This window comes from Odocoileus virginianus, chromosome 31 (genome assembly GCF_023699985.2).
Source record: "Odocoileus virginianus isolate 20LAN1187 ecotype Illinois chromosome 31, Ovbor_1.2, whole genome shotgun sequence".
NCBI classification, from domain to species: domain Eukaryota; kingdom Metazoa; phylum Chordata; class Mammalia; order Artiodactyla; family Cervidae; genus Odocoileus; species Odocoileus virginianus.
This window is the reverse complement of record NC_069704.1, coordinates 17,338,358-17,361,824: the sequence shown is the minus strand read 5'-3', so window position 1 is coordinate 17,361,824 and position 23,467 is coordinate 17,338,358. Positions and strand designations below refer to the sequence as shown.

The 23,467-nt window shown below is 37.5% G+C and overlaps 1 protein-coding gene and 1 long non-coding RNA gene across 2 annotated transcripts; one reads left to right on the top strand and one right to left on the bottom strand.

The window, feature by feature from the left end:
• Window positions 1-1,193: 1,193 nt before the first annotated feature.
• Window positions 1,194-12,368, top strand: NIPSNAP3A (nipsnap homolog 3A). The gene is made up of 6 exons (XM_020869474.2): window positions 1,194-1,392; window positions 3,898-4,108; window positions 6,350-6,508; window positions 8,001-8,150; window positions 11,512-11,598; window positions 11,688-12,368. Exons 1-6 carry the CDS (start codon window positions 1,333-1,335, stop codon window positions 11,762-11,764), a joined length of 744 nt encoding a protein of 247 aa, XP_020725133.2. The 5' UTR covers window positions 1,194-1,332; the 3' UTR covers window positions 11,765-12,368.
• LOC139032412 (uncharacterized) lies at window positions 6,304-21,027 on the bottom strand. Its single transcript, XR_011484952.1, has 2 exons — window positions 20,924-21,027; window positions 6,304-13,511 (listed from the first exon to the last, which is right to left on the bottom strand). It is a non-coding gene; the product is annotated as an uncharacterized lncRNA (long non-coding RNA).
• Between the last annotated feature and the right edge of the window lie 2,440 nt (window positions 21,028-23,467).

Genomic DNA, 23,467 nt, shown 5'->3' with positions numbered 1-23,467 from the left:
CTCTATTCTCCCTATTCTACTGTTTTTCCTTGTTTTAATCCCTGATATATTTTTCCTTCATTTGTCTGCCTCCCCTAACCTGGAAGTTCCAAGGACACACAGACATTGTGCTTTATTCACCTGTGAACCCCAGTTTCTAGAAAAGTGATTCAGTCAGCATAGAGGAAATTTAATTAATACAGCTTGAATGAGGAAATGAATTATAAATTCCAGCATAGGGGAGGGAGGTCTAAGAAAATTAATTTAAACATAAAGATCCAGTCTGGGCACAGATATTGCTTTGTTTTGTAAAATAATCCTTTCCTCTGAAGGAATGATTCAAGTCATTGCACAAGGCACAACTAACCCCCCTAGTGCTGATAATACAAGAAATATTACATTAATGTTTGCAATAATGCAACTATTAGCAAGAATAACATCAACATATATGATGTAAATAATGTAAATTAGTGATGTAATCAATTGATTTTTTTTTTTTTTTTTTTTTAGGGGAAACACTATTAGATGCAGAAAGGGAAATTAGTTGGGGGGAGTGCTATACTAGAGACGTAAATTCTCTTCCTCCACAGAAAGAGTCAAAAGATGCTATCTAAACAGAAAAGAAAGGAAAAAAAAAAAATAAGAAACAGCGGAATATGCGTGTTATTTTAAAATACAGAAACAGGCGTTAGAAGAAACAGCTCGAAATGTTAGAAGGTAGTTATTCTGATGAGCAGTAATCAGGGATAGGGAAGACTAGACCAGAGGTTTTGTTTAAGGGCTACAAAATTTTGACAACGTATGTTTATCTTTGAATTGTTCGTATCTAGCTCGGTACCCCCATTCCTCTGAGCTCGTGAAAAATACAATGTAAATTATTTGGAGCCTTACAGCTTCACGCTGTGAGTAGGGACGGGGAAGGAAAATGCACTGAGAAGTGATGGCTCCCTGGTCACACACTCGCGTTCCACACGCGCGCTTTTACCAATTAACTGTACGCAAGTGCGCAAGGAGATGAGGTGATGGGCCCAGACAGGTGGTATAGGAACGAGGAAGTCAACATTCTGCTAATTCTAATATCACTTCTGACGCTGAGGAAAAGAACGTTTTAGAGAACAAACGGAGAGGGTCAGGGCTGACACCAAACGCTTCCGAAGCTCGGCGTGCGGAGGAGGCCCGGCTGACGGCGCGGCCAGCCCCACGCCCTTCCCCCTGAGGAGGAGGAGCCGACCCGCCCAGAGCCGGCCTCCCGCAGTAGTGCAGGCGCTGCTCCCTGCCAGTGAGGACGACACCAGAGGAGGAATTTAAGGAAGAGTGTCGGCCGCTGCCCTTCTCAGCGCTCGAAGCCTCACCATGCTTGCCTTCCGAAGGAGCCTGACTAGGGCCCTGGCCGCTCCAACGATGGCGCCTCAGGTACCGGCCGCCGGGACGCGCGCCCAAAACGTTTCCTGGGGGAGGAGAGCAGGGGGCGGGGGCGTCTGCGGGGGTAGAGCGCGGGCCGCGCATGCGTCAGTGGCCCAGACCGGCCCGCGCGGTGCTGCCCGAGAAGTTCTAGCAAGTCTCGGAATCCGGAGGCGGGGGTCCCTGGGACGCGCGGAAGGAGGGAGGAAGGGTGCCTTTAGGAGAAGACCCACTGCCAGGGTCGCCTAGCCTGGGTGCCTGCTGGTCGTGAGGACACGCCTGAAGCGCCAGCTGCTGCGTCTTTGCGGACCCGCGAGGTTGCTGTTGACGCATTGGGGCCTGTACTAGGCACTGGTCCAGCCTCTCTTAGTATGTTTTGACAAGCCCCTCCAGACTGAAGGAGCAACAGAACAATTCTCCGCCTTTTAAATGAAATACACAACCTCCCAGCATTTTGCAGGCAGAGAACCTTAAAGAGAGGGCCCAGGGTTCGGGTGGTGGAGCATCTGCGCAGCTGTCACAGTCCCCTGAGGTTGCCACTGTTAGGAACCTGGTAGCAAATATGATGATGACAACTTCATTTAATCTGGATGAGAAATGTACAAAACAGATTATTGTGATTCAGCTTTAACTGTCAGGGATTGGCCTATTCTGTGAATCTAACCTAGAGATTTTTCCTTTTGATGTTCAGGCTTTTGCTTCCTTCTCAAACTGACTTTCTGGTGGAGACTAAAGAGAAACCATTGATGGCTCCTTCACTCTAGATTGCATTACAGCCTTTATCCTGATTCTCTCTACTGGGGCAGGATCAAGAATTACTCCTTAGAATTTTATTCTGTACTTTGACGTTATTAAATGTCAACCAGATGTTATCTTATACATGAATTGGAAGTCACTACTAAGGAAAATGAGCCCTAATTTAGAGAAAAGGAAGCACTCATCAACAAAAATCACTTCATGACTTCTCACAAACCACATACCCCTTGCTGTTAACCTTTCCCTGAGCTTTCCTATTGTATATTTCTTCTGCCAGTGATAATAAAATGTGTGCTGTTGATCACATATTTTGATCTCCAAATATGAATTCCCTGAAAAGTTGTTACTACTCCATTGACCCATTTTCTGATATCTGATATATTTTATTTATAATATTTTTAAACTATAAGTAGTAGGCAGCTTTTATTTGCTTAATATTGTGTTAGTAAAGTTTGGTAAAATGGCACCAAAAGAACATCTGCCAAATGCAGGGGCAGCTGCACTTATTTTTGATGGCAAGTGTAGTCAATTGGGCAATAAGAATATGACTCATCATAGACTTGGAGTGACCTCAAAAGAGATTGTAATTAAGCCTTATACACAGTTAAGTAAAATATATGTATTACTGTGTTCGGTGAACAAAATATATGTCACAGCATGAAGTGTACTGCTTTCTTTAACATATCAGGTAGTCAAAATACGGCCAAAATTCATCAACTTTATAAGTACCTAAACTATTTGAATAGATAATTCTGGTATAATCAACTTCAGGAAATGTGCACATGCTAACAAAACTTAAATAGGATGGATATGTAAACTAGAATACTATATGAGTGTGTGTATATTTGTGTGTGTGTATATATATATATATATATATAGTATTTGTTTATACCTATGTATACACACAAACACATACAATACACAAAGCATTTCCTACTGAAAGTTAAGTTCACTCAGAGAACCAAATTAGAAATTTACATTGTGAGCATATGACTATTACAGAAGTGACTAATGGTTCTTAACTGATATTTACATCAACCTACTATAATTGGGTGGATTAAATACCCTTCTGCAGATTGCATCTGTAATTAAAACCTAGTAACTATTCAGACAATTCTGACACTGATTTTTTTTTTCTTTTTCTAGGGTTTACACAGGATATCACCGTATTACAATACAATTGGCTAGGTCATAGTTTCCTATTACATTAGTTAAACTCCTGTCCTATTTTTGACCAGTTGTGTGCTTCACTGGATTTAAAAAATACTTTGACCAGGAATTTCCATTGTTTTAGGAACCTTAAAAAAACAAATTTTTGCCAGTAAACACATTTTCATTGTGCTAGCCAAAATACCTGTATATTTAGAAATTGTTTTAAATGTTTTAACTCTAGCATATATACTATTCAATAAAGGTGGGATATTGGTTAAATAAGAGGTAATAAACTATTTGTAAAGACTATTAGGATCCTAATTCTAGTCCTTTTGTAAAGAAAGTGCCCCAGTGCTTTCCTGTGAGCAACTTCTCATGAAAAAGTGACTAATGGTAGACGCCGTCCTAGGAAACAGTAGCTATAGAATGTTTCAAAGTGGGCATCTTTATTGACGTATCTCTAAAATTTTATGGAGAGAAGACAACAGAAGTCCAAACAGATTATAAATCTAATGTGTGTCCCTTGTTTCCAGACTCAGATTTGGTTGTAACATAATATTATAAACCCGTCTTTCCCAGAATATTTAAATTTTCCTTATCTTTCTTCAGGTGTGTTCATCTTTTGCTACAGGCCCCAGACAATATGATGGAACATTCTATGAATTCCGTACCTATTATCTTAAGCCCTCAAAGATGAATGAATTCCTGGAAAATGTTAAGAAAAACATTCATCTTCGGACAGCTCACTCTGAATTGGTTGGATGCTGGAGTGTAGAATTTGGAGGCAGAATGAATAAAGTGTTTCATATCTGGAAGTATGGTATGAGTCAATAGCTTAAGCATTCAGTACAGATGTCCATTCTGTTAGATATTACATGAGACTTAGTTCTTGGATCTATGTTACTTTTAATAACATACAGGTTAAGTAACACTTTTAAAAAGCAATACCAAAAATAAATTCAGTGATTATTCTTCCCAACAGTACACCTAACAGCCCATCACTGGAACCTTTATATTGTAAACTAAACTTTAATTCTAAAAAAAAAAGTTTAGAGCGGCTTATTGTAAAGATTTTTTATGAAAAGTTTAAAGCAGTGATTGCAAGAACCCAAGTGGGTTAGGGTCATAAAGAAAAGAATTATTTGTCTTTATATTGAAGCTACATCTGGATATTAATGTTTTAGCCAAAATCATTCAAACATTTAGGGGACTTTAGGGAAACAGAAGTTGATAGGGGATTCCTGGATCCAGAAGATCCGCTGGAGAAGGGACAGGCTACCCACTCCAGTATTCTTGGGCTTCCCTGGTGGCTCAGCTGGTAAAGAATCCACCCACAATGCAGGAGAACTGGGTTCGATCCCTGGGTTGGGAAGATCCCTTGGAGAAGGGAACAGCTACCCACTCCAGTATTCTGGCCTGGAGAATTCCATGGACTCTATGGTCTATGGGGTCACAAAGAGTTGGACACAACTGAGTGACTTTCACTTTCAGGGGATGATAGTTAACTTCAAACCACTCATCCACCTGTAAGATTCAATAATTCTGTTGTTTTCAGGGCCACTTTTGATTTTTTGTGCCCCCAGAGTTTCCAGAAATTCACTGTCATACTAGTCTATGGAGGTAAAAGAAAAGGGACTGAGTTCGTTCTTCTGATACTGAAGCTGACCAACCACGGGTTTAGAAAAAGGAGAACGATTACAGGAATCCCCAGAATATTTATTACTGCAGTATCAGATCTTTGTGATGTCACATAAGGACTTAATGATACCTAAATAATTTTTGGAGAAGGAAATGGCAACCCACTCCAGAATTCTTGCCTGGGAAACCCTATGGGCTACAGTCCATGGGGTCATAGGAGTCAGACACGACTTAATAATTTGATTTACTGTCTGGTCATCAGTGTCCAAATAGTCATAAAGTAGTTCTGTATGTAAAGGGCTTCCCAGGTGGTACAGTGGTAAAGAATTCACCTGCCAGTGCAGGAGATACAAGAGAATTGAGTTCCATCCTTGGGTCAGGAAGATCCCCTGGAGTAGGAAATGCCAACCCACTCCAGTATTCTTGCCTGGAGAATTCCATGGACAGAAGAGCCTGATGGGCTACAGTCCATGGAGTAACAAAGAGTCGGACACGACTGAGCATGCACTCTTACTCATTCTGTATTTAGCATGGCCATAGTTTAGGGGCTCTCCCTGTTGTAATAGAACAAACCCCATTAAAACACAACTTATGCCTTTATGCACCACCAGCTGAATCATGTTCCACTAAGAAAATTACTAGTAACGTCCTGATATAACTTACATTAGCTCTAAGATAACTGTTATTCCTTATTTACACAGCATAAACCATAGAAAACTCTTTTACCATTAGTCTTAAAAGGTCCTATTACTAAATATAGTAGTACTAGGCCCATATGTTAGTAACATATGGGTAACAAACAGGAGAAATAGTAATGGGTTAAAAAGAATGGGTGACAAGAGAAGGAGCACTATTTCTTTAGAAGCTGTTTGTTCAGAGAGGCCTAAAAGCAAATATTAACTTCATTTCATGTTAATTTAACTTCATGTTAAATTTAATTCAATTGTACTTTGACCTGACCACTCTTCTCCATCATCACTAACAAATAAAAAGTGTTTTTCTAAACTGGCACTATAATTTAAATGCCTCAATAAAATTAGTAAATATAGTTAACATATATTGAGTACTCACTAGGTATCAAACAGTGTGCTGTGCTGAGCTCATTTCATGTACTAATTCATTTAATCCTCACGTCAGCCCTGGAGTTAAATAGACACAGAAAGATTCAATAACTTACCTAACTCTCACAACTACCTATTAAGTGCTAGAGCATATAAAGCTCACTACTGTATGACATCATTAATTGATTACATTGCTGCTCCTGTTTAAGACCATGGACAACTGGGAACAGTGTTGGTATTTCCAGTAATATAGCACAGTTCATATGTGGCCTCGATGAATGTTTATAAAATTGAATGAAACCCAGAGAAAGTAGAGGTGGTTTTAAATCAAGCATTTTTATTTTTCTTACTCCTTCCTATAGACAATTTTGCTCATCGAACTGAAGTTCGGAAAGCCTTGGCCAAAGACAAGGAATGGCAAGAACAATTTCTCATTCCAAATTTGGCTCTTATTGATAAACAGGAGAGTGAAATCACTTATCTGGTGCCATGGTGCAAATTAGTAAAACCTCCAAAAGAAGGTAAGTCCTTCTGTCTTACCCACTTTGAGCTTTGATGGAGAAACTACTTAAGATTTTAAACTATAAAAACTAAACTTCTAGTGGGGAAAATGAAGTTAATCTTTTGCTTAATATAGGAATATATGTTGATTGTTGAGATAAAAATAAATTGGAGCTCTTAATTTTAAAAATGAGCATTAAATAATAATGAAGTATCTTTCCAAATTAATATTGTTCTGATGCTTAAAATTTAGCTGTATTATAGAAAAAGTTGACGTGGTCACTAAAGGTTGAGAATTTGGGCCTTGGGAACAAGGAACACATGTGGGTAAATGAGGGAAAATGTATGATATTTTATCATAATTTAAAAAAACATAAACTTTTTAAAGTATTTTCCTTAAGTCACTATCAATCTCAAATCATTAAGTATAAATTTGCTTATAAAATTGACTGTTTGGGGGGAATGAATTAACTGAAACTGCCAAGCTATATTACTGTAGTCTAACGTTTGTGTCTTCCTCTTTCTTATTTCTCAGTTTGAAAATAATTCCTAAAGATTTGTCTTCTTCCTGATTTCACTTCTTGCTGACTTAAAGAAATTATTACCTCAATCCAGTTTTAACCAAAGGTCAGATTAGAAAAAGCATAAACTAATTGAAATGGTATTTTATTCCCCCCATTATTCCCAACTCTATAGTGCATTTTAGATTATAAGAGATTGAAAAGTCTTATTTAGATCCTTATCTGCCTAGATCCCCCTCAGCTTTTGACACCATCTAAATGAGCTACTGGACTTCAAAGATAATATCAAGTCTTTGTTCTCTTCCTCTGTGTCATTCATGATTCTTCAGTAACTTGCATGTTTTTCCTCTACTTCTCAAATCTACTGGTCCTGTGGTTTCTTTTTGTCCATCCACTCTATACTTCTATCCAAAGGTAAAATGCTTTTCAAGAATTTACCTGGATATTTAGGAATAATAAAAGCATCTCCTTTAGGATTCATTTTCCCTCAAAAACTCTGAGGTTCATCGTTTGCCTGCTCTTGCTGGTAGAAATGCAAACCTGTAGGAGGCAATTACATAAAGCAAAAAAGTGGTGAAATTTGAAGAGTAGAGCTGTAAGAAATGGGAAAATACTCTTATTCATCTCTGTTATGAAAGTGTAGATGCAGGCAGCTAAAAAAGTCCTATTCTGCTATAAATTCTCACTATTTTATTAATAAATTTTATAGGTTAAAAAATTTTAGATAATAACTTACCTGTATCTTCTAGTCCCTTTTTCTTTGTTCTGTACATTAAACTAAAACAACTCACCCTTAAACTAGAACAAAGACTTTCTAAACATAAAAGCACAGAAAAACAGTGCAAATTATTAACAAATGTCTACATAAACATGTGTACATGTATGATCCTCCAAATCTATATATGTAGATTAGCTTTTCACCAGAACCAAACTAGACAGGACTACAAACTGCTTGAATGTCTTCTGTAAAATATTTTTCTCCCTATTCTAGGAGTCTATGAATTGGCTACTTTTCAGATGAAACCTGGTGGGCCAGCTCTGTGGGGTGACCCATTTAAAAGGGCAGTTCATACTCATGTCAATCAAGGCTACACAAAATTAGTTGGAGTGTTCCATGCAGAATATGGAGTACTCAACAGAGGTACAGTTGTCCGTCTCTTCTATGAAATTACAAAGTATACTGTTGATCTGCTGTTAAGCTCCTTGGGTCAGTTTGTTTCTGTTCTCATTGTTGAGTGTATTTTACTTTTTATTGCCAAATTATTAGTTTTTTTGTAATTTTAAGAGTTAAGTAAACCTGTTTTCAATCTTATATAGAATATCAATACCTTATGAAGCCTTTTTCAAATATTGAACTGCTCTTTTCTCTATCAAAATGATAAAATTTTAAAAAACTGGAAAGAATCTCAAGAAATCACCTGTTCATCATTTTTTTAATGTACTTTTACTATTTTTTTCTAGTTTTATTGCAATATAATTGACATATAACCTTGTATAAGTTTAAGGTGTAGAACATAATGATCTGATGTATGGATATATTGTGAAATGATTACCACAATAAATTTAGTTAACATCCATCACCTCACATAGTTACAAATTTTTTTTTCTTATAATGGAAACTTTTAAAATTTATTGTCTTAACAACTTATTTATTTTATACATGAAAGCTTGTACTATTTGAACCTTTTGTGATTTTTTAAAAAATAATATTACTTGACATAAGGAGATTGTTTTGGGGTGAAAAGTAGTATATAGTTATTATAATATTAAAAACACGGACAAACACAAAGAAATAAATTAACCAATCTCACACTGCTTAGATACACATAGTATATATACCATACTGATTTATTTAATAAAAACATCTGTTTGGTATACTTAACTTTTAAAGTTGAAAGATACTCCAATCAGAATTTGAGTGGGGTTTTTTTTGTGGCAAACTCAGAAAATGTTTATAAAGTTTATCTGTAAGAATAAATGATTAAGACTTTTAATATTTGAAAACCCATTATATCCAGTTGCCTCATGTCTAATGGACATCTCAAACCTAGCATATCCAAAAACTGAGTTAATCATTCCCCAGAAATTCAAATTCTGATAATATATTGTAAAAAGGAAATAATAAAGTAGAACTGTGCAAAAATACATGTTTGTCCCAGTTGAGAAATACATGAAGAAGAGAAAAATGATAATTATTAAATGCCCATCTCATAACCATACACTAAAATAAAATCAAGATGGATTATAGATCTCAGTTAAAAACTGAATTCATAGAATTACTGAAACAAAATATAGATAAATTTATTAATATGTGAAAACAACATTTGTAAGCCAAAAACAAATGAAGAAACTATGAAGGAAAAAAAATAATCAACTGATTTTATTATTCAAAGGCTCAAATTTTGTGCATTTATATGTGTGTGTGTGTTTATATATATATATGTGTGTATATATATATATGAAATCCAAAAGAAAAGCATATGCCAAGATGACACAGGTGACTAATATATATTTAAAAAGACGCAGATTAAAACAATAATGAGATGTCATTTTTTACCTAATAAAAATGTATTATAAAGATACAGTATTAGAGGGGCCAGGGAAAAACAAATATTGTTGTACTGTGTTAGGCTTAAGTTTTCCCCCCTCCAATAATTTGGCAATATAAATATAAATAAAAAGCTTTAATATTTCAATTGTTTTTGCCTACATTCTAGGAAACATGAATGTTTTTAGTTCTACCAGAAGAAAATTTGAAAGGACATAAAATACATGGTCATACTTAAATGATCAGATTAAAGGTTTTTTAAATCTCTAATTTACTATAATGAATGTGTAGACTTTTTTATTTAAAAAACTACTGAAATGTGTGTACACACATCTTTTCATCTTAACTTCATTCTCAGTATACTAGGAGTATGATAATATAATATGCTGAGTATAAATCAGTACTTCACTTCTTGAGGATAGTTTATAATACATACACTGTATTTTGTAAGTGTGTATATATGTATATAAGATACTCTTTGCTTCTCTCAGTCTAAATTTTAGGAATTTATATTAAGAAAATAATCAGATCCAGACTGCCTGGGTTTGAATCCCAGCTCCACCAATTAAAACTCTATGACCTTGAATGAGTTACTTAACCTTATTGTGCCTTACTTATTTTTCTCATCCATAAGTGATAATAACCTGCACCTAAGGTTATTATGAAAACTAAATGAGTTAACACATGCAGAATTTAAACCAGGCCCAGCACTGCAGCAAGCACCCAACAAATGTTAGTGGTAAATGTTCTTATCATAGATGTACATGTACTGCTGCTCTAATCAAGTTTATATCAGCATTGTTTATAGTAAGGAAACTTTGGAAACAATGTGGTGTGAACTTCTTTATGTAACACACATGTGATACATAAATAGATATATAAATATGTGTCATATATAATGTAATTATAAACATATATTCTTATACATGTTTATATGTATTGCTGTTATTGTTTAGTCGCTAAGCCATGTCTGACTCTTTTGCAACTCCATGGACTGTAGCCCACCGTGCTCCACTGTCCATGGGATTCTCCAGGCAAGAATACTGGAGTGGGTTGTCATTTCCTTCTCCAGGGGATCTTCCCAGCCCAAGGATTGAACCTGTATCTCCTTCCTTGGCAGGCCGGTTCTTTATCACAAAGCCACCAGAGAAGCGTGTGTGTAAATACAAATATATATGCATAACTGTGGACAGAGTTACGCCAAGTATTAAAACGGTTTTTTCTGGGTTTTATAGAAATGCCTGGTACTTTCTCTTTCTCTCCATTTTCCTATATATATAGTATATATTATAAAAATTTACGCACAAGAACATTATCCCAGTATTTCAAAGAATATTGAATTAGTGAAAATAATTTAATTGACCAATAATAAGGGGTTGGGATGAAATGTTGTTACAAGAAGGAATTCCCATAGCCATTAAAAATTATTTCCAGAGGAAGTACAAATTGTTAATTTTTAAAAATATGTTACTAAGACTAAGCATAATATACAGCAAGATCCTAATGTGATTTTACTCCCATTTTTTTTTAAGGAAATGCACTTAATAGAATTTTTCCTTAGACACTTAATATCCTACTTTTTTTTCTTTCCATCACCCAAATATTCAATAGTAAGCACAACTTTTTATAATCTTGCTTTTTTAAAATAAAGTTAACATGTATTAGGAAGTCATACAATTCGGGTCTTGGCTTGATTATGTCTTTAGCTGCATTATTTTGCTTCTCTTTTCCAGCTTTTTCTTTCTTCATCTACAAAACTAGTTTGACTAATTATAAATTTCTCTCCCAAATCTCTGGCCCCTCTGAAATCTTATCAGCAACATACTTAGCATTACCTGTGATATTCACTATTTTGATTGAAAGAATAGGACTTTCAGTTTCTGGTTAATGTTTCTGTCTCTTATTGGTAGTAACGCCACAGTCTTTAACATCTATTTCTGGTTTATTTCTGCAGTTCATGTTCTTTGGTGGAACGAAAGTGCAGACAGCCGTGCAGCTGGGAGACATCAGTCTCATGAGGATCCCAGAGTAGTGGCAGCTGGTAAGCTATTTCACTAGGAATGAGTTATTCTTACAACAAATCGAATTTAGTCAATAACTTTATATGCCTTCTTACAAATTTATTTCCAGTTCGGGAAAGTGTTAACTTCCTTGAGTCTCAGCAGAATATGCTTCTGATTCCTACATCATTTTCACCATTGAAATAGTTTTCCAGTGATATACAGAGCATTTCATGAACTGTCATAAGATGTATCTGCTATTGGTGCTTAAATTCTCCCAAGAGATTCTCACTTTATTTTGAAGGAGGTGGTAAGTTAATTTGCTATGTCCTTTGCATATTTAAAAGCTACATCTGTCCATTGTCACTACCACTTCAGGAAACAGTCTGTTCATTTTCCCCTTGGCATTTTAGTATCTGTCATGTTAAAAAATACTTGCCTTTATTACCAGGTCTTGATTTTTCATTTGTTTGAGAATATCTCTCATTCTCTATTTTGATAACCCTCTGCTTTTGTAGCATTTTCTTACATTCAAATGATTATTACATTTCCATATCTATGATAATATCTTTAAATTATTTTTATACATTATTACCTTTTTCATCATGTCTGTTTTTCTGAGATTTTAAAAGTTTTTGTCCAGTCAGGTTTATTTTATAATACCAAATGGGCTTCATAAAAATATTAAACATGTTTCTTTACTATGGAAGAGTACAATGTTATCTGTGTCATCTGTATTAATGTTTTTCACATTACTTACTTACTTGAAAAATGTTATTAGGTCCTGTTATTAAACATCATTGATGAATCATTGGTTTATATGCTGTAGTGTCTTCATTTATAGTCAGTTTTACTAATTTTTACTTCATTTTGGGTCACTTTTAATAAAAACATTTAATAAATATCTTATAAAAGATATTTTAACAAAGATATTAGTGAGATATTTATGCTTATGGAAATGTTTGCCCTAATAAAAGTCTACATATACAATCTGACTCTTTTTATTGTGTTTTATATTTTTATCTTCATTTATGAAGCTGTTGTTGTATTGCCATAAGGTAATGAGACAATAATAATATACTATCTTTATTGTAAATATTAAGTCACCTCAAATAAATACCCTGCCAGTAACCTTGAAAGAATTTCTTCAGTACCATCACAGATGATACAAGATCTTCTTAACAAATAACTTCAGTTTTTAAGTTGAGTGCCTCAGCCTTCTTAAACTAGATTTGGTACTACCAAGTCCTCCTGGTACTTTGTACTTACAGCTATGTTATTTAATGTTTCTAACACATTGTAAAAACAATATAGTAAATTATGAATTAGCTCACCATGGGGAAACTGAAAAAACAGGGAGCTCGATCACCTCTCAGTTACCTGGTCCTCAGGAATTTGGAGGACAGATGAGTTTCCTAGTAAATCAAAGAACACCCTGACTCTGGAGGTTCAAATCCATCAAACATATTAGCGGCATTAGCTTTGAGTTTTAACTGAGAGTCTTCTACCTCAGCTCCTTTGAAAGGTTCTCAGGGAATGAGGTGGTAGTTGTATTAACTGCCATCCATGTGGACATGCTTGCTCTGGTGTGAGATCAGCTCTGTTTTCAATGCCATGCTTGGTGACATGAAAGTTTGCAGTTCTGTCTGCCTTTTCTTCTTTTGTTCATCTTTGGATAGCTATAACACTTCCTGCTGAAGGCTAGAGGCTCTTTTATTCATCCAGTCTAGAGCCCTGATGGAGGTTTATGACACAGCAGCAGACGGGTGGCCTTACCATGTCCCAGACAAAATTGGAGAGCCAGTCGATGCCAGGCTTCACTCCAGTGATGAACTGCAGGTGCTTCACTTTGCTGATGTGCTCCTGGATCAGGAACATGACAAAGCTGGCTGGGAAGAAGGACATCACAACAGTGACACAGATGGACATAAGCATGTCCACTGACATGCTCTTCCTGCAAAGAGAAAGGTAATGAGGGTCTGAGGGATCACTGATGCAATTGAGGACTCACTAGAGGCAGACACACATATGCACACATATCTATCTGAAGAATATCCCAGGGATATTCTAAAAACACCTGTTCAATAAGTAAAATTGTTTTATTCAGAGTTAAAACATCATTTCATTTTCAAAAACCTGACAGCTTTTGCAAATGCAAAACTGATTTCTCTGAGTCCAGTACCAAAATGAAACTATTGAAAGAGGTCTGAGAGGGAATTCCCTCGGGGGGCCCAGGTTCCATCCCTGGTCTGGGAATGGCCTAGCCCAAAAGTGAATAAATAAATACAATAAAATTAAATTAAAAAGAAGAAAGAGGTTTGAGAGTTTCAAAACTAACAGGCTTGAACCACCAGCGCCTAATGGTGGTTCAGTTTGGTTCACTATTTTTTACCTTATAAGAGCAGTAAGTTGTAAATTCTCAGACACAAAGGACTGCTTTGGTTTGAAAACTTAAATGTAGAAATATTAGTGTGAAATAACCCAAAGAAGTTAAATTCTTTTGGCTGTAAGTAAACTGGGAAGCAACAACGTATAGCATATTCAGTTCAGTTCAGTCGCTCAGTCGTGTCCAACTCTTTGCTACCCCGTGAACCACAGCACGCCAGGCTTCCCTGTCCATCACCAACTCCCAGAGTCCACCCAAACCCATGTCCATTGTGTCAGTGATGCCATCCAACCATCTCATCCTCTGTTGTCCCCTTCTCGTCCTGCCCTCTATCTTTCCCAGCATCAGGGTCTTTTCAAATGAGTCAGCTGTCCACATCAGGTGCCAAAGTGCTAGAGTTTCAGCTTCAACATCAGTCCCTTCAATGAACACTCAGGAGTGATCTCCTTTAGGATGGACTGGTTGGATCTCCTTGCAGTCCAAGGGACTCTCAAGAGTCTTCTCCAACACCACAGTTCAAAAGCATCAATTCTTCGGCGCTCAGCTTTCTTTATAGTCCAACTCTAATCAAACAGAAACAAAAATTCTAACAGATGCCTGTTATAAGAACAGTCTTATACACCCATTATGTATGGTCATATAAAATTCCTAGTGACCTACACTGATACTTTGTAGAAAATAAGCAGAAACAATAATTGCCATGCTCCACGAAGCAATATAGATAGGATCTACACTGTCAAGTATTAACTGGAGCTCAGTCTGGACTGATAGAAGATCACTAAATGCCAGTGATGCCTTTCTACTTAAAGTCTTAAATAATAAACTGTTAGGTGATCCTGTTTACCTGTCAGCTACTCATACGTAGCATTTACTCACTGAAACAATAGTTATAAACATATGGAAACACTTAAAAATCAATGGGGAGAAATAACAGTTATGGTACATATGTCCCTTGATATTTCAAGGGATTGGTTTCGGGACCCTGGAAGATACCCAAATCTGCAGTGATCAAGTCCTTTATATAGAACAGTATACTATTTGCATACAGTCTATGTACATCCTCCTTAGATTTAATCATCTCTAGATTACTGATAATACCTACTAAAATGCAAATGCTATGGAATTAGTTGTACATAAAATGTAAATGCCAGGTAAATAGTTGCCTGTGGGCAGCATATTCATGTTTTCCTTTTTTGAACTTTCTGGAATTATTTTTAAATGTTTTTGATCCACAGGTAGAGAACCTGGTAAAGCGTAACATGCCAATGCATACCAACTGTCTACTCCAACACTGGATTACTGGGGAGTACTAGAATGACCCATCTCTGAATGACTTGGTTACCTTTGGCTCTTAGCCTGAGTTTGTTGGTTGCTGTTTTTGTTTTAATCTGTAAAATGGAAATATCAACTTCACAAAGTGAAATGAAAGAGAACAAGAAAGAAAAAACTAAGTACAAGTCATTAATACACATGACAGCGCCTACATGAATTTGATGTAATCTTATCTGTGAAATAGGTATCACTGATGTTCTCTGAAATAGAAGAATAAGATATATGATTTGAAAATAATCAATGTTTAAAAAAGAATGTTTATTAGAAACTCTTAAAATGAGAAGGGCAGCTAAATAGGAATGATGAAAGAATTAACCATCCAAATGAGGGCCTAGCTCTCATTGAAGAGGTAATTACAAATGAAACTAGTCACATGAACCTACTAACAGACATTCCACACTAACAGGCTCAGGACACTTATTCAATGAGAAATGCTATGAGATAGAATTAATACTGAGGCAGTCTGTAAAGTTATGACTTTTCCCTAACTATTTTCCATTTTTATTTGTGGTAAGTGTGATCTTCCAATGATTCCAAAAACTTGGGTAAATTGGGAACTATAATTTTTAATATCCAGTGTCTATATAAGAATAAAATTATCTCAAATATAAAGAGTACTTCAACTAATGCCATTAAGTTATCTTCAGAAGACAGCACAATGATTTTGAGGGAATTTTAATCTAAGTAGTGCTGCTTTGCTATAAACAATGTCTCTGCCAACCTTCACAAGAGACAGAAGGACATATGAGCTTCAATCATAAAGTGTGTTTGAGAAAATCCTAGGCAATATCCTGAAGGAGATAACAAGGGGCAAAAGAGACAACAGGTCCCATGGGTTTGGATACATCCTATTAGCCCCTTGCATTATTAATACTCTGGTCTGCCATACAATGGTGAGAATAATAAAGCATAACAAATTATAAAGATGCTGTAAAACAGTCCATGATGGTCAAGTAAAGATAAAACATTAAAAAGTTAATTGATTACTCAACTGATTTAAAATAAATGTAAACTGAACTAGGGTTTAAAATCTGGCCTTAAACCCTGGATGTGCCACTTAGCAGCAGTCAACATAAGAAAATTACTGCTCTTTCAGAAATTCAGCTTTCTCACTTGGAGATAAAGCTTAACTCACAGGGTTTTGAGGATAATTAAAACCCTGTGAGAAACAGGAAACTTTCTTAGCACTTAGCAATGTTTTCCTTCTATAATTTGCAGTCATGGATTTTACTCTTCACTATCTGGTAAGTACTTTCTCCTTGGAAATTCTCTCTTCTTCTGCTGACTAGATGCAGTTGATGATGAGGCTGTAAGGATGGAAAAGTCAGTCACAGGGTAGAGAATAAAATCCTGTTATGTTTGAGACATACATGTTGGTGTCTATTTGTTATAGCAGTTTAGCATATCTTATTTAATACATTCTTGAAAGGTTGAATGACATTCCAGAATACCAGATATAGCTGACAGTGTCAAAACTAGTCTTAAACAAGTAAATTATGTGAATAATTATCAACCAAATATTGAGATAGTCAGCATTCTACCTTCCTCAGTCATAGGAAACTGGCAGTAAGGCTTGGAACTCACAGATGCAACCCTGGAAGATTCCTCATGGGGGTAATCGGCTAAGCTAAGAGAAATGACTTACACATTGTAACAATGAGGCCATTTCCCAAGCACTGAAATGATCCAGTCAGAAAACCTACAGTGACAACCACTGTTTGACAGCCCCTTTCCTCCAGGTACTCAAACAGCTCTCAGCTTTCTCTTTGTCACTGTCTAGAATGTGAACTGACTGACAATCAAGGATCACAACCATAAAAATATTATATGAGAAACCCAGTATCAAGAGAGAAAAGAAATCAATGAAAAAATATAATAAAACTTGACAGAAAAAGAAATACTGCAGAAAGAAGGCCTTAAAGCAATGACTAAAATAAATGCCTGTAATTAATATCCAAGATACAGAAATATTTAAGCCATGAAAAAAAATATTATTTAAAAAAAATATTCTGGGGAATATCAAGAAAGTAGATATTTAGAATTCTGTAGACAACTCAGAAGATAAAATTGCAATACTTAAACTCAAAAAAGTAGAGATATAGTAGAAAAAGAAAAATGAGAAGATTAAGTGGAGGCAGAAAGTTTCAATCACAGAAGTTCCAGAGACTGGCAGAAAAAACTCCAAGAAACACAAATATTTGGGGGCCTGTAGAGTGCCCAGATTAAGAGGGTACACTGAGTGAAGGACAGTGGATCAGTTCATAGGTTTAAACAACTAGAAAATTATTTCTCATGTAAAAAGCAAGTACAGAGACAGGCAATACAGAGCTCCTAGTATGGTGTTCCATGGTGTCAGAACCTAGGCTGCTTCATCATTCTGCCATCTCCAGCATGTGGTTTCCCCTCATACTCCAAGAAGTCAAGACATTACATCCAATTTCAGCAAGAAGAAATAAAGAGATAAAGAGGGCAACAACCAACACTGCTTTAAGATCAGTACAGTAGGTCATAAATACATTAACATATCCCACTGGCCAGGACTTAGTCACATGGCTGCACTGAGCTGCATAAGTTCTAACTTTCAAAAAAGGTGGGGTGTGAGAATTGCCATTGAAGATAGGTACCAGTCTATGCTACCTCCCTTCAGCACTTTATATACTACTTGTTTCTTTCTCATATCCTACCTGTTTTTCCTCACCATATTTACTAATACCTTCCCTGGTTCTCCTGGTAAAGAATCCGCCTGCAATGCGGGAGACCTGTGTTTGATCCCTGGGTTGGGAAGATACCCTGGAGAAGGGAACGGCTACCCACTCCAGTATTCTGGCCTGGAGATTTTTATGGACTGTATAGCCCATGGGGCCACAAACAGTCAGACAGGACTGGGCAACTTTCACTTTCAACATATATTTCCTTCATTTGTTCATGTGTTTCCTCTAACGTGAGGAAACCAAGAGGACACCAGCTTTGTCTTTTGTTCAACTCTGCACCCCAGTTTTTGGAAAAGTGCATGAGGAATAAAATAATTTAAGTAATACCAGTTGAACAAGAGAATTGAGAATTCTAGAAGTCTAAGAAATTAAACTTAAAGATCCAGTCCAGGTACAGATGACACTTTTTATCTTGTTTGATTAGATATGGATGCCCATCAACTAGAAAACTGACCCACCATCTTTGGGATTACTAATTTTAAAAGCCTCCCTTCTTCTGAACACAAGATTCAAAAGTCTTTGCAAAGGCACAATCAATGCAACCACAGACCATAGCCCTGCAGTAATTCCTTAGCCTTGATAGTGTAAGTAATATCACTTCAGTATGTGCATAAAAGTAATTATTATGTAACTGGATTTAGTTATATATTATGTGTCTAGTTATGTGTGAAACAAGGTAATGTAATAATAAAAGTATAAACATCAATACAGTATAAAGGTAACTATTCTTAATGTGATTAATCAGATGAGGGAAAGGAAGTATATTTGGGTGGAGTGGTATGTAACAGACCTAAATCGATTTCCAGCAATAGGAAATATGTATAACTAAAAATATCAAGAAGCACCAGGAAGTGTATATAATTCATAAAAAGGGAAAAGAGCATTGGAAAAACAGCTGAAAATTATAAAAAGGGTTACTCTGCAGGCCAATAACAGGACTAAGGACAGCATCACGGGTCTGCTCCTTTTTTTTTGCTCCTGTTTTTAAAGCTTAAAAACTACTTAATTTCAAAATGTGAATGTATAAATTCAAATTTTCATTATCTAGTTCGGTCAGTGCCCCCATTCCTCTGAGTAACTGAGAAATCCTCTCTGTAATTAGCGCTGAATAAGGTTAGACTGGAGGTGGTGATATGGAGAGACAGTGCACTGAGTGAAGAGTGAAGGCTCACTGGTCTTTATCCACACACAAATCACCAGAGTAAAAATTAACCCTGGCAAACACGACCCGCATTTTAAATGCAAAATATAAAGAATTCTCAAACTACCTCACAATTGCACTCATCTCACACAATAGCAAAGTAATGCTCAAAATTCTCCAACCCAGGCTTCAACAGTACATGAACCATGAACTTCCAGATGTTCAAGCTGGATTTAGAAAAGGCAGAGGAACCAGAGATCAAATTGCCAACATCCACTGGATCATTGAAAAAGCAAGAGAGTTCCAGAAAAATATCTACTTCTGCTTTATTGACTATGCCAAAGCCTTTGACTGTGTGGATCACAACAAACTATGGAAAACTTTTCAAGACATGGGAATACCAGACCACCTGACCTGCCTCCTGAGAAATCTGTATACAGGTCAAGAAGCAACAGTTAGAACTGAACATGGAACAACAGACTGGTTCCAAATCGGGAAAGCAGTACATCAAGGCTATATATTGTCACCCTGCTATTTAACTTATATGCAGAGTACATCATGAGAAACGCTGGACTGGATGAAGCACAAGCTGGAATCAAAATTGCGGGAGAAATATCAATAGCCTCAGATATGCAGATGACACCACCCTTATGGCAGAAAGTGAAGAAGAATTAAAAGCCTCTTGATGAAAGTGAAAGAGGAGAGTGAAAAGCCTGGCTTAAAACTCATTATTCAGAAAACTAAGATCATGGCATCTGGTCCCATCACTTCATGGCAAATAGATGGAGAAACAGTGGAAACAGTGACAGACTTTATTTGGCCGGGGGGGGGGGGGGGGGGGGGGCTCCAAAATCACTGTAGATGGTGACTGCAGCCATGAAATTAAAAGACACTTGCTCCTTGGAAGAAAAGTTATGACCAACCTAGACAGCATATTAAAAAGCAGAGACAATACTTTGCCAACAAAGTTCTGTCTAATCAAAGCTATGGTTTTTCCAGTAGTCATGTATGGATGTGAGTTTGTCTATAAAGAAAGCTGAGTGATGAAGAATTGATACTTCTGAAGTGTGTTGGAGAAGGCTCTTGAAAGCCCCTTGGACAGCAAGGAGATTGAACCAGTCCATCCTAAAGGAAATCAGTCCTGAATATTCACTGGAAGGACTGATGCGGAAGCTGAAACTCCAATACTCTGGGTACCTAATGCAAAGAACTGATTCATTTGAAAAGACGCTGATGCTGGTAAAAAGACTGAAGGCAGGAGGAGAAAGGGGACGACAGAGGATGAGATGGTTGGATGGCATCACCGACTCAATGGACATGAGTTTGAGTAAACTCGGGGAGTTGGTGATGGACAGGGAGGCCTGGTGTGCCAGTCCATGGGGTCGCAAAGAGTCCGACATGACTGAGCAATTGAACTGAACTGATGATATGCACAGGAGTCCATACTGCCTTCCCAGTCATCTTACACACTTTCATTTTACACACGAACTTTTACTAATTGTACACAGGTGTGCACGGAGATGAGGTGAAATTCAGCCAACTCTAAAGTCACATAGTTGACAGTGGGGGTATGATCCGTCAAGGAACAAAAGGACACCAAGGGGTCAAGACAGACACCAAATTCCTGGCTCTGGGCCAGAGGCAGATGCCTCCCTGACTAGGCTGACCCACAGGACGAGCCCCCAGGCCCAGTCCCCACAGGACGAGCGGACCCGCCCCGAAACTTCATCTACCCTGATGCAGGGAGCACCCTGCCAGCCCGGAGGTCACAGGAGGAGGAACTTGAGGAAGCATACCAGCTGCTGCCCTCCTCAGAGCTCGAAGCCTCAACATGTTTGCCCTCTAGAGAAGCCTGACGTGCTCTGGTCGCTCAGACATCGGCGCCTCCTGCGGGAGGGGAGGGGCCTGGAGAGTCTTCTGACGTAAGCGCACCGGCCGCGCATGCGCTTACTGACCAGAGGCCGGGCTTCTGCGAGCTCCATTCGGCAAGTCCCAACCTGGGAGTTAGGGACCCCGGGACGCCTGGGATGAGGGAGGAAAGGGTGGCGTTAGAGGAAGACCCACTGCCACGGTCGCCTCGGACCGGCTTGCAAACTGCTACGGACAAGAAGCTTTTCTAACCTCGGCGCCCAGCGGCCCTGAGGACACCCCTGAAGGGGTAGCTGCTGCCTTCTTGCCACCCCTAGAGGTGGCTGTCGCCTCAGTGGCCTGAGACACGTTTTCGTCCAGCCTCTTGTCTTTTGACAAGCCCCTCCAGACTGAAGGGGGATGGAAAAAACGGTCAGCCAGACGCTGGCAACAGAACTGGCCTCCCCGTTTTAAACGAATACACAACCTCCCAGTATTTTGCAGACAGAGAACTTTAAAGAGGGGGCCCAGGGTACAGGGGACGGAGCATCTGCTCAGCTGCCCCTTTCTCCTGCTGTCAGTGCCCGAGTCAAGGAGGGTCAGGCACCTCACAGCACATAAGATGACAACCTCATTTAAACTTGATGAGAAATGTACAAAACACACGGCTTTAATTGTGGGAATTGAACTAATGTGCGAATCTAACAGATTTTTCTCCTTTTGATGTTTAGGTTTGTAGTCCTTTCTCAAGGGATAGGGCAGGAAGGGGGTTTACAAAGAGACAACTTTCTGTAAAAACTGAAGCGGAGTCATCATGGTCCCTTCGCTTAAGATTCACAATATAGTCTTTATCCTGAGTCTCTCTACTGGGGCAAAGCAAAAAAGTATCTCTCACGTTATTCTGAATTTGATTTTACTAAATGTTGATCACATGCTATCTGACTTGGAAGGTGACTTGGAAGCTACTGCTGCTGAAAATGAGCCCCAACTTGAATATAAGGGAACTTGAAGTACTCATGATTCTTCCTCCGGGACAGTTCTCATTCCTGCTATGCAACAAAAATCACCTGCAGGCAAGCACACAGACTTACCTCACAGCTGTTTAAGCTTTCCTTGGGCTCCCCCTGTTGAAAATAACAAAATTATATGTGCCTTGTCCATATATTTGTTTTCAAATACAAATTCCTGAAAATCAACTGAAAAAGCAATAGTAACAACCTACTAGCTCATTTTCTGATGTATTTTATTTATAATACCTGTTAAACTATTATACCAAGCAGTTGTTTATTTGTGTAACACTGTCTACTTTTATTTGGATAAAATGACACAGCAAACATGTCCACCAAATCAGGGAGTAGCTGCAGTTGTTTTTGGTGGGAACACCTGCTTTCATTGTAAGCTTAGACATTTGGGCACTAGGAACATAACTTGTAGCAGACACAAGCAGAATGAACTCATATTATAAATAGGACATTATACATAATTAAATCACATACATAGGCAATTGTGTATCAAAACCAAAGATATATCAGTGAATCCTTTCACTGGTTTAATCACTGGTTTAATCTGACATATCAACTAGACAACATAAGCTCCAAATCGTCCATAGCTTTGTACCAACACTTGTAATAGACAAATCTGATCAATCAGCTTCAGAAATTGGCAAAGGATATCCAAAACAATCAGACTTATAACCACAAATGCCATATGAGTGTGTATACATACACATTATTTACACACACATAGGCAGACATAGAGGATACTTTTGGCAGGCCATTTCCTACCTAAAGTTAAGTTCACTAAGTCTCAGAATGTTAAACAGAGCAAAGTTTATATAGTAAGCATCCATCTAATACAAAAAGAATTAATTATTCTTAAGGGTTATTTCCATCTACCTAGTATAATTGGATGGTTTAAATGTCCTTCATGTTGCGTCTGTAATTAAACATAATAATAATAATGATTAGCAAGGAGAGATAAGAAAGCCTTCCTAAGGGATAAGTGCAAAGAAATAGAGGGAAAAAATAGATTGGGAAAGACTAGAGATCTCTTCAAGAAAATTAGAGCTACCAAGGGAACATTTCATGCAAAGATGGGCACAATAAAGGACAGAAATGGTATGGACCTAACAGAAGCAGAAGATATTAAGAAGAGGTGGCAAGAATATAAAGAAGAACTATAGAAAAAAGATCTTAGTGACTCAACCATGATGGTGTGATCACTCACCTAGAGCCAGACATTCTAGAGCGTGAAGTCAAGTGGGCCTTAGGAAGAATCACAATAAACAAAGCTAGTGGAGGTGATGGAATTCCAGTTGAGCTATTTCAAATCCTAAAAGATGGTGCTGTGAAAGTGCTGCACTCAATATGCCAGCAAATTTGGAAAATTCAGCAGTGGCCACAGGATTGGAAAAAGTCAGTTTTCATTCCAATCCCAAAGAAAGGCAATGTCAAAGAATGTTCAAAGTAACACACAATTGCACTCATCTTACT

Coding starts and splice junctions, on each gene's coding strand:
- NIPSNAP3A (XM_020869474.2), top strand. CDS start 1,333: ATGCTTGCCTTCCGAAGGAGCCTGACTAGGGCCCTGGCCGCTCCAACG. Junction 1,393..3,897: donor CTCCAACGATGGCGCCTCAG/GTACCGGCCGCC, acceptor ATCTTTCTTCAG/GTGTGTTCATCTTTTGCTAC. Junction 8,151..11,511: donor ATATGGAGTACTCAACAGAG/GTACAGTTGTCC, acceptor TTATTTCTGCAG/TTCATGTTCTTTGGTGGAAC.